Raw genomic sequence first — 12,297 nt, 5'->3', positions numbered from 1 at the left:
TCCACACTTCACTGAGTTATTTGGCACTCCACTCTAAAGATACAACAATCTTCAAGAGAGATTTTGTGTAACTGCAACAATTCATCGTCGATACCTACTTGCTTGTATGCTAGAAACGACTACTCTCTCATCTTCCATTAGAAGAAGAAAGAAAAACCAAGAGAAAGAAGAGATCAAGGAGAAGCAACCCAACACGATCATTTACCATATATATCTAATAAGAATAATATATATAGTCATAATGTAGAGGTCACATAACAGCGAACAATTATTTAGTCCTCCCACAAAATGCCATCTAAACTATAATGTTTACCAAATGAAAGAATATTGATATTTTAAATTGAAGTGCATTGTTTTAATTAACTCTAAATTATATTAAAAGAAGTGGGACCTTGATCCAAAGTATGGCTGTATATTTTTTAGAAGAATATAGCTAGGGTTTTTTTATATGATATATATAATTAAACAATATATGCTATGAACTTAGACATGACTTTCAAAATTTGCACACATATGCATGTGGATATGATGGAGGGAAGAACAACGCATAGGAAGGAAAAAGAGAAAAGGGTAAAAAGAGAGGGAGGCTCAAAAGAGAGAAGAAGGTGCCATGAGAGGGATAAGCAATTATCATCAAATTTTCCTACCAATTGGTCCATTGTATATTCAACATATGTTAGGTACTTTTCAATTTGTTTTTAAGACCAATTGGGTCACATCCACGCCCCTACTTGGTTCTTTTAACTCTTTTAAATTGTATTGTATACACACTTGCCAAAAGAATTCATTCATAAAACGAGGTAATTACATTAATATGATAATTTAACGTGGCGTGTGCTAGCTTGACGTTGATGTCCAATAATTTTGTCAAGTGAACTTTTTTTTAAAAAAAGGTTCAAAAAGTTTTGGTAAAAACAAAATAGGTTGAAATTAATTCATGTTGGTCGATAAAGAGAGGACATTCTCCACTCTATGACGGTAAGCAATAAAGTAGGAGTACAAGAGAATGGAAGAAAATGTTGAGTTCTTCATATCTTCAAATCTAGTTTCAAATTCTAGTACGAATTCTAGACCTAGAACCTTACATATGTGATCATGACTTTCTAGTGAATAGTATTAATAGTATGGTATCGTAACATTTTCAATTACTTGGGTGATATGTATGATAATGGAATTGTGTTTATGATGCCCCTATATAGTGCATCCAATTAAATTTTGGTAGTATATAAGATGAGGATTTGCACATAAGATAAGTACATGTACAGCTGATTTAAAAAGGTTTATAATGTGAAAATGATTATGAACATGTGGGTTTAAACAGAGAAATAGGGGTAGCTGCTTCAGCTGCCTAATTAATGTGCTAATAATACCTTCTTGTCCAAGAATAGACATGGGAGCACATGAATGAATAGCACATAACATGGATTTATTCCAACATAATATCTATTCATTTACTTTAATCTCTACAATTAATTTCCTTTCATAACTATTTCATATTTCTTTTCTCCATCTCTTCATTCCTTTCATAACAATTAATTTCCTTTCATAACTATTTCATATTTCTTTCTTGTCTATATTTTATAACGTTTTTTCCTTCTCTTGTTCCCTTTATTTCTCCCCTCTTTCCTTTCCTTTTACTTCAGGGTTAAAAAAATTCATATTAAAAATCAACTAGTTTTCAAAATAAAAAATTATCGATAAAACTTGCTTAATATAATTTTAAAAAAAATATCAAAATTTGCTAAAATCTTATATATAGGTAGAAAAATAGAAATTTTGTAATATTTTGTAAATTAAATATATTTTAATTTTATGCCATATTTGAAAATGCTCACTTTAAAATTTATTAATCTTTTATTAATTAAATTGGGTCTTTTCAAATACAACAATCAAACCTCAGTGTTTTAGAAGTTATAACACAACGCATAGGAAGTTTAAATCACAACAAAATTTAAATTTAGTTACCGACAATGATGATATCAATGATAGACTATATTGTTAATAAGAATTCATCATTCATTGGATACCGACTCTCTCGTATAGATAGATTTTGTTTCTTTAAATGAGGTCATCCATTTAATTTAATTGCATGTCCAATGTGTGTGTTGGTGTGCTATTCATATATATATTAAATGAAACAAACCTATTTATTCATTTACTTATTTATTACTATTATTAATTGAGTTCAACTAGTAAAAAAAGAGGTGCAGAAATTCAAACATCTAAACCTAACATATTCTTCAATTAGTTGAATTAATTAACCTCAAACTTTGTAAGAAATTATATTTATTTAAATATTAATGTATTCATCTTTTCACTGTATTAAATTTTCATTCATACGCATTGATATTTTCATATTTTTACTTTTCACATTTTCAGCGGAAAAATTTGTAATAAAAAACATTAGAAAGGTAGGATTGAAATTTCATTTATTTTGAAGAAAGAAAACAATAAATAGCAATAAATGTCCGTAAAGTGAATATAAGATAATGAAAAATGTTTATTTATTAAAAACACTGTGAATTTTCTTTTATAAGCATTGTAGAAATATCAATTAATATGTTTTCCTTAATTTAAGTCGTAGGTTAAAATATGTAAGATTTAAAAATAAAATGTGAAAGTCACATTGAATGAAAGATATGGATAAGTTTAATATATAGTTGGTGGTAAGGTATATTTAAAAGGGGTATTGGTCCCCATTTTCATCTCCTTCACAAACCATAACTCTTTACCTTCCAATGGAATTAATGTAAGATTTAACCTTTTCATTTTTTCTTTTCTCATAATCAAACTTTTTATTCAATATGTACAGACATACATACATCTTTAGACATACCTCGTTGGATTTCTAGTGGATGGAAACATATATTAATTATATTTGTCAATGGTTTGATTGATGAATGATGAGTGTTAATTAATATAAAGAAAACTAAATTTGGAAAGAAAGATTATTATTATTATTATTATTAGATGTAGACAGTGAATTATAGTATTGATTGGAGGAGACATTTGTAGAATGTAAACGGGGCCTACCTCAAATTGGTAAAAGCCTTTAGGGAACTCATACATCAACTCTCTTATCTCTCTCTTTTGGTTTGTATTTCTTTTGTTTGGACAAATAATTTTGTTTGTCTTCTTCAATCAAGTCCAATCCTGGTTTTAATTGCTTATGGATGTATTTCTTTTTTATCATTTTCCTCTCCTATATATGTTTGAGTTTTGTCTTTGGATTTTAATTAATCTGTTCTAATTGAAAGCACTTTTAAATTTGATATATTGACCGAGTTGTGTCAATTATGTTATGCTTTTTCAAGTGGGTCTTTTTGCAATTGCACTGGAGAGAATAGTTTCATGAACTTTCAAATAGTGAAATTTTCTAGTATTTCTTATAGTTTTTGTGTCATGTCATGAGGCAGTAGTGGGGTTTTGTCCAATAATATAGTCTCACATACATTGATAATAAATACTAGCTAGATTTATATATTATGTTGAAATTTTTAAAAATTAAACACATTTTGCATTTGATTCTCAAAAGTGTGTGGCAAATATAAATGATTGTATCCCACTACTTCCATCACTCACATCCCCAAATGAATGGTTTATGTTGTCCATTTAGATATGTTTCAATAGCATCAATCCACTTGGAAAAGCTGCTTTAAATCTATTTGATGATCTTATAACAATAATACTTGACAATTAAGACATATGAAAGATACTTCATTTTCAAACATGTCATACATTTTTTTCATTTAATTATGACCTGTTTTTTTTTTTTTTGTAGGTATATGTCTTGGATCAAGAGAGATCGACCAGATGTGTTCACATTTTTCTGTACACTTTTGTGCCTTTGTTTCATTTACAATTATTCTTCTAACTAAATTCGATTAGATTTCAAGTTTGGTCGTATGATTTAGATAAAGTTAAAAGGTTAGTTTATATGATTTTAAAGTTTAGAGTTAATTTCCTATGTTTTAATTTAACTTCATGCAGGGTCCCTATAATTTGTTAAATTCTCTTAAATAGTTCATACAATACACAGGAACTATTTATTATAAATTTTTTATCCAACCATATGAGATAAATTTTAATTATATATCATATCTAAATTTAAACTTTAAGTCCAACTATAAATCAAAGTTTCAACAATTTTAACTGATTGACCTCCTAGTTTATCGTTAAAAAAATAAGTTATTAGAATTATCTCTTCCTATATTGAAATTCTTTATCATTAATGAAGTGAAAATGATGAGAGTTCTAGGAGCACTACAAGAAACAAGATTTTCGCTGACGCATAATGGCGTTGACTAAAGGTCATACTAGCGTCGACAAAGGCTTTGTCGACGCACATCCAGACGTTGACATGAATGTCGACAAAAATGCGTCGGGATAACTTTTGTCGACGTTGATAAATGGCCACGTTGGCTAAAAGACAAATGCGAACGCATAGCGTATTGACGTGAGACTAACGTCGCGATAAAGGTAACGTCGACGTGTCTCAGTTGCATCGGCATAGGTAATACCGATGTTGCGTTGGTAAAACACCTTCCTCGACGCATTACAAAGACGTCGAGGAAGGTGCCTTATGCTGACGTCGGTGTCTACGTCGGCAAAAATATAATTTTATTTTTTTAATTAATTATTTTATTATTTTGCTTTTGTATTAATATTGATTATTGTTTTCGATTCCTCGTTTGGCTCGAAACAATTTCTAGTATTTAAAATATTACATTAATTATAAGAAATCAAATATATTATAAATGTAAAAAAATATTTACGAACAATTACAATAAAAAACACCTAAACCTGTAGTAGATGGTAATTGTGAACGGCACATAAATAATGCAAAACCTACTGATAAAAAAAAAGTTAGAATATCACGTATACGTAATCTCAAAGCTAGTAATTAATAATATATTACAAACTAATTTTTGACATAAATAAACAGACTACTATAACGATCGGATAACCATCAAATTCACGTTTATATTTAACTTTAAATTCAAATTCGTAAGCTAATTGATACTAAACAAAAATTTCTATTTAAACTCAAATATAAAATTTAAATTCTTAAACTAGTTGATACTGAACAAAAATTCATATTTAAAATCAAATTTAAATTAACTATAAAATTCAAATTCCTAAACTAATTCATACTAAACAAAAAAAATTCCTATTTAAACTTAAATTTAAATTAACTATTAAATTCTAATTCTAATTCTTATTCAAACTTAAAGAAAACATACATACAATCTCAAATTTACACCTCCAATCTCAAACTTACATATAAAAACATATGTTACACAAACTACATGTCCATACATTCCAATCATATTAGAAATAAAATAACATAAATAATATAATACATATACATATAAGTTTAAGAAAAAAAAAATCTTATACCAAGCAAATTAACAATAGAGGACGAGGAAGGATGACATGGTGATGCATGGACACCTGCTGACTCAACGTATCTTTTTTTTAAAATTTTTATAATATAATTTTAAACAATAATTCTACAAAATATATTTTTAACGTAAACATGTCCATAAAATAAATTAATAATAATTTATTGTCAAGTGATAGTAAAATAACTAATTAAACACAAATTAAACCTGAAAAACATGAAATACAACTTTATTTCTGTTTAATCAATTTTCACGACTTTGTTGTTTGAAATTTGTGTTATGTTTTAATTTGCTTCATATGTTTTAAAATTCACACTTTTACCTCTATTTTTCACTGAATAATCATTTTTAATGTTAATATCTATTAATTAACTTAAATGAATTGTTTGAATTATAATTAATTAAATTTCGCTCTTTTTGAGAAGGAATTGTAAAAATGAGTAATTTTGAGCAAAAATTCGTATTCTATCCATAACAAACATTTGATTTATATATATGTACAGCGGGTGACACACTTCTATTAATAATAATAGAAGTCTATTAATAGAATCCAAAAAATTTATTATAGATTATAAATATTTTAATTTATTTTATTATTTTTAAAAATACTCTTTTTTAAATTACGTTCTAAATTAATTTTAAAATTTCACTTCAACTCAAAACGTTGAGAATAAAAAATGTATCTTCCCTCAAAAAATAGTATCTTCTCCAGGTACATTTTATCTAGGTGATGATCTATTTCTCTACCCCATGTGTAAGTGAAGAGAAAATGGAAAAAGAAAACTAGCAATTTGTGTAACCCATGGCGTCGGGATCTCAATTTTAGAAAAATGTCAATAGAAATATTTGATAAAATGTAAAGAAAAAAAAAATAGAAAAACAACATAAAAGAGTAGAAAAGATTATCAAATAAACAATTCACCCTTTAATTCCTAAATACACTAAATACAGTCATCCTTTATTTATTTTGTATGCTTCATGCTATTTTTTTTAAAAAATCAAGATGTTAATTTACTTCTTGTACGAATGTCTTACATGCATGTAGAACCCATGAAAATACAATCAAAAGAAACCTCAAATTCTATATTATAACGTCATAATAAAGAAGTTGGCAGTGAGAATTAATATTGTGAATTATAAATATATGGTTGGATATGAATTTGATATTACACATTAAACAGTAAATAAAACAGTTTGGGAAAGCATTAAATTGAGAATTGAAATTGGAGATTCAGTTCTTCCCTTACGTACCCTAAGTCATACCCCCACCACTCGGTTACACAGTAAAAGTTGTTAATTGCTTGATTTAATTATATCCCAACAAATTAATATGTTTTGTTACATTTTTTAATCTACAAAAGAAAATGGTTAATAATAACGTACAATAATTGAAATTTAATTTACTTCATTTTTTTTTTTAAGGTACAGCCATGGGACTTTAATATATATTGACCAAATAAAACAACAATCCTTAGCCTGACAGTTTACAGATTCAACAACTCACTCACAATCTAGATGATATGGAAGCTCTGATGGATGGATGAAAGCTCCGGAAGCAACTCTTATTGAATCAACTCTGATACATACTTAACTTGTAAATGGTGGTCCATGGACCCATTTTACCAAAATCTCTTTTATGAGTCTATGATTTCGATGCTTGAATCTCATTGAAAATTATAGTTAATTACGGTGACCTATTTCTTTTGGGTGGAAACAGACTTTTGGAATCTTGAATGTCTGAAAATTACCCCAAAGGATTGAGGCATTTCGTCAACAAATTAACCTAACCTTTTGTTGATGACATTTCAAACTAATAGAGACAAGGCCAAGCTCGTGGATTCAATATTTACCTAGTTATTTATGTAGTACAGTACAAGTTATGTTGCTCACTGTGTGGCTTGTCATGCATGGAAGTCCAGTTTCAAGTGTTTGGATATTGAAGACCATCCTCCTCCATAACATATGTTGTTATATGTTATCTCTTTTGTTTTCCTTTTTTTTTACTTATGAAAAAAAGCTCTATTCTTTTTCTAATAACATCTCGGCTACGTGGACATCCTCTAATATTGTCATCATTTCCACTTCATTAAAAATATAAAAAACTCCAAATCTATTTTACTTATTAGCATTTAGATATGAGATAGACTCGTGGGTGTAATATTTTTACTAAAATGACATACTCTTCATACTCTATTCTACTCATTATCTTGATTTTATGTATTTAAAATTTATGCTTAATTATTTCCTTTTAATTAATTAATATGAGTTTATTGGTCATTTAAAAAGCAATGTTTGTAATCTTATAATAAGTCTTTAGAAACTATTTTACTTTAGTTTTCAAAATATTGGAACTTTTTATTGACTAAATATCAAAGAAATAAAAGGTTTAGTTGTTAATTTGATTTTGAAAATACTCTTAGAACTAAACAAAACATAGGTGTCAAAGTTAAGCATACCTCAAAAAAAAAAAAAAAAAAAATTGCAGCCTTAAGAAGTTCGAAGGTTTAAATTTAAGATGATAAACAAAAGTGTATGAACTCTTAAAACCCATTTCAAAATGCATTATGGTTAACTATTTTTTTAACTGAAAATTGATGATATATTCTCAATTATCTTCTTTTATCCTTCCCTTTTCTCTCATTAATTTCCCTCTCTTGGTCCCAATATTTTCAGTGGTCACTTTGAATTTCTCTTTTTTCTTTTCTCAAATTACATATCATTCATTCACCTTTTTAATTTTCCCTCAGCTTCCATTTATACCTCTCTCTCTCTCTCTTACTTTGAGGGCTTCGAAAATATATATATATATATATATATATATATGTATGTATGTATGTATTTATTAAAAAAAAAAAAGGTGAAAGTTTTACAGTAAGATCCAAGAAGGGGATTTATTCTTGCAAAGGGCTTCTCTATATATTATTAACTTTTCTCATTTGGGTTTCTCCAAAATTGAAAAGACAAAGACATCAGAGACCTTCTTCTTCTCTACTTTATTATTATTTCTTCTTCTTCTTTCTCTCTTCACACTCTTCTTCTTCTTCCTTTCTCCTTCTCTTCACAGAAAAAGAAAAAAGGAGTGTTGTTTGTTTAATTAATTGGTTCGAATCCATGGCCACCACTTGCCTCGATATTGCACCTGAACAACTTTGCTACATCCCTTGCAATTTTTGCAATATTGTTCTTGCGGTACACACATATATATATAATCATCTCTCCTTTCTTTTAATTTCTTTTCTTTTTTTGGTTAATTTTGGCTAATTTGTGTGTTTTCTAGATCTTGATGGAAATTTGAAAAATGGGGTCTTTTTTTTTTTTGTAAATTTCTCTATTGATGTTTTGTTTAATTTGATTTTCAATTCAGTCAAGTCTCCATCATTTTTAGACTTTTTTCTTCTTCTTCTTCTTGTTTTGCAGTCAAAATAAAGTCATATGTGCCTGAGAGAAAGATTAATTTGTGTGTGTGTGTGTGCTTTTTTTTAGAAAATTTAAAATTTAGGAAAACTATTGGGATTGAAATGTTAGGGAAGAAGAGATATGATAGAGTTGAAAAAGTTGAAAAATGAAAATAAAAATAAGAGGATTTGGATGACAAGGATGATGAAGACAAGTCATGTATAATGCCCCTTTTCTTTTCTTTAAAAATGCCACTCTCTATGCCCTCGAAAACCCACCTGCTTTACCTCAATGGGGAAATCACTTATGAAGATCTCACTCCAAACTTCTAACCCATCTACCCAAAAAAAAAAAAAAAAAAAAAATCAAATCCTTTTTTCCAACCCATTAAAGAAAAACCCTAACCAAATACAGTACCCTTCTAGGTTTTTCCATCCTAAAAATAAAAAATTTAGACTCGTAATCCATCGGCTTAAAACCTTTGAGCTTTTGAATCTAATTCTAGCTTGCGCAAATGATTTTCATTGCTGTCAACTAAACATAGATTTTACTTATAAATATTGGTTTAACAAACGAATGTTATGATGACGATGATGATGAGCAGGTGAGTGTTCCATGCAGTAGTTTGTTTGACATTGTGACAGTCCGATGTGGGCACTGCACAAATTTGTGGTCCGTTAATATGGCTGCTGCATTTCACTCTCTTTCTTGGCAAGATGTTCAGGTAACCCTAATTTTTACTTACACCTAATTAATCTTTTTTTTTTCTTTTGTAATTTCATATTTTGATCATATCATATTGTAATTAAAGAAAAACATAGAATAGGTTCCACAGCCGCCATATAATCCCAATGTCTAACTCTTTTATCCATCAAGTTTCCACATTTTCTTTCAGGTCTTTCAGGTTTTTTTTATTGAGAAGTGTTTTTAACCTTTTTTTTAATGCCCCTTTTCTTTTAGCCTTAGTTTTCTTAGATTGTGCTTTTTTGGGTTTAGGGTTCTTTTAGGTTTTCTGTAATTATTTTTCTTGGGGTTTGAGATTTTGAACCTATTTTAATTACCCTATACCTATATATATATACCTAGGTTTTTGTCATCTACTCTTCCAAAAAAAAAAAAGAGAACAATTTTTGTAAATTTTTTTTTCTAATGGAGATGTGAAAGTCCCTTTTGACTGTGTGTTTTGGGATTGAAGTGGCAAATCTAGGTATTATATGCTTTTATTTCTAACTGATTCAGTCATTTCAATGTTGGAATATTTCCTTCTGATTTCTCTTATCTTATGAAACATCATTTCATTAACTTTCTTTTATCCTTTTCCCACTCCTCCAGTAATAATATTTTGTACTTCTTACTAACTTCTTGTTAAGCTATACTCTAATTGACAATGAAAGTTGTTTGTATAAAACTTTTGTAGGTTCCAAGTTACAACTTATACGGTTGTAATGGAGCTGATTTTCAAGGAGATTTTGGATCATCATCCAAATGTAACAACAATGTTAATAAGATGGAAATTCGAGTACCCACTACAATTCCAGCAGAGGAGAGGGTTGTGAATCGACGTCAGTATTGTTTCAATTTTCTTCTTTTTTTTAAAAAAAATAATTTTCTTGATTATTTGAATTAATTGAATTAATTAAAAATTTTGTATGAGTTGTTGTTATCTTTCTTTTTTCAGCTCCCGAGAAAAGGCAGAGAGTACCTTCTGCATATAATCAGTTCATAAAGTGAGTAACTAAAGCCTTCTTAACTGCTTTCTTTATCTCATTACTTTCCAAATTATTCACTAAACCTTTTCACTTCCTCATTTTTACATAAACATTTAATCAAATTCATTTTTTTAACCAAAAAAAAAAGAAAAAAAGAAAAAAAAAAAAAAGAAACACTAAACTAAAAGAAGAAGGATTTACTAGTTGCATCAAATGTATCTAAGCTAAGGTTTACACAAGTTTAAGAACCCTCGTCATACTCATATTTATGACAATAGTAAAAATTTCTATTTCTTTAGTTTACAAAATTGGTTTGGATTTCTTTAGCTTCACTCTGGCTTTCCTTTATCTTGGAGTACATGATAAGAGTGGTATGGAAGTTGAGATGCTTCGGTACCCTTGTTAATCCTTCCTGCCTTGCATAATATATATTGTTAAAAGAAAAAGAAAATTGGTTTAGATTTTGACAACAAATCATAAACCAAAAAATTAATAGCATAAACTATGTATTAGTGTTTGTAAGCTGAATTTTTTAAGGGAAAAAAAAACAGTTGCGGGTTTAATTTTAATGAATTTATTTTGATATTTATGATTCTTATAATGTTGTAGAGAGGAAATCCAAAGGATCAAAGCAAGTAATCCTGAGATTAGCCATAGGGAAGCATTCAGTACGGCAGCTAAAAACGTAAGTTCAAAAATTGATGATCATATAGTAATAATTAATTTTGCACAACAATGTAGATGAATTTTCTAGTTTTTTTTTTTGTTTTTTTTCATATTCAATTCGGATTTTGATTGGTTAAATTTGATCAGTGGGCACATTTTCCTCGTATTCACTTTGGTCTGATGTTGGAAACCAACAATCAAGTGAAGCTAGATGATGTAAGTATTTCTCTTATTATGTTCTTATTAATTCATGTACCATCTCACCTAATTAAACTCAATCAAATGAAGAAAAAAAAAAGTTAAATCATAAATTTAGTCATAATGCATGAATCTCATCAGAACTCCACAATTAATTTTAGAAACCACTTAATGAGCTTTGCACCTGCAGTTTTCTTTTTCCTCTCATATCATATTAAGAAAGAAAAAAAAAAACAATTAAGTTAAAGATTAAATGGACGAAAACTCCAAAGTTGAGAGACTAAACTTGTAATTTGAATTTGTTTAATGTATTTTGTTGAGTTTCGTTCAAACTAAATATGCATTTCATATTGTTCAATATTTGTTTCTTGGCATCAGGGTTCTGAGCGTTTAATGCCAAGGGCTGCACTATTAAACAAATGAGAGACAGTTTGATTATGAAAGAAAGTTGCTGCCTTTTTTCCATCTCTAATTAGTTTTATTACTTAATTTCTACTGTCTTTCTTCTTCCTCTTTTTACTCCATGAAAACAAAGGCTGATGACTTGAATTTGTTGTTTAAATTCAAGAAGTGACAATTATTATAATATCCATCTTTGAGTTTGGGTTGCACTATATGATCATTTCCACTCTTGTTATCAAAAAATATGATTACTTGATCCAAATGCCACAATCTCTCTACTAATTTCTCAGTATCAAGTTACTTTTTCAGTCAGAAAATTACGCTTTTGGCATCATCAGTCAACTCTATTCTAGAATAAGATTTCGTTTGAATTTTTAGAATTTGGTCAATTTAAAGTTAATGAAGTGAACTGAATTAACGGGTTAGATTATGCAAAATATGCATTAGTGTAGTATAACTTTGTGAACATTATTCTTCAACCCTCTATTTAAATATATACCAGATCAAAAGAAGTAGAAACC

At 28.3% G+C, this 12,297-nt stretch overlaps 1 protein-coding gene across 1 annotated transcript; it reads left to right on the top strand.

Moving 5' to 3' along the window:
* Positions 1 to 8,294: 8,294 nt before the first annotated feature.
* Positions 8,295 to 12,038, top strand: LOC101215951 (axial regulator YABBY 5-like). The gene is made up of 7 exons (XM_004149982.3): positions 8,295 to 8,594; positions 9,406 to 9,525; positions 10,219 to 10,363; positions 10,480 to 10,528; positions 11,120 to 11,195; positions 11,324 to 11,392; positions 11,753 to 12,038. The coding sequence occupies exons 1-7, from the start codon at positions 8,517 to 8,519 to the stop codon at positions 11,795 to 11,797; spliced, it is 582 nt and encodes a 193-aa protein (XP_004150030.1). The 5' UTR covers positions 8,295 to 8,516; the 3' UTR covers positions 11,798 to 12,038.
* Positions 12,039 to 12,297: the final 259 nt, after the last annotated feature.

The sequence above is a fragment of the Cucumis sativus genome, chromosome 1 (assembly GCF_000004075.3).
Source record: "Cucumis sativus cultivar 9930 chromosome 1, Cucumber_9930_V3, whole genome shotgun sequence".
NCBI lineage: Eukaryota > Viridiplantae > Streptophyta > Magnoliopsida > Cucurbitales > Cucurbitaceae > Cucumis > Cucumis sativus.
The sequence above is the reverse complement of the archived record's forward strand: the minus strand, read 5'-3'. Positions and strand labels throughout refer to the sequence as shown.

Coding starts and splice junctions, on each gene's coding strand:
- LOC101215951 (XM_004149982.3), top strand. CDS start 8,517: ATGGCCACCACTTGCCTCGATATTGCACCTGAACAACTTTGCTACATC. Junction 8,595..9,405: donor TTTGCAATATTGTTCTTGCG/GTACACACATAT, acceptor GATGATGAGCAG/GTGAGTGTTCCATGCAGTAG. Junction 11,196..11,323: donor TCAGTACGGCAGCTAAAAAC/GTAAGTTCAAAA, acceptor AAATTTGATCAG/TGGGCACATTTTCCTCGTAT.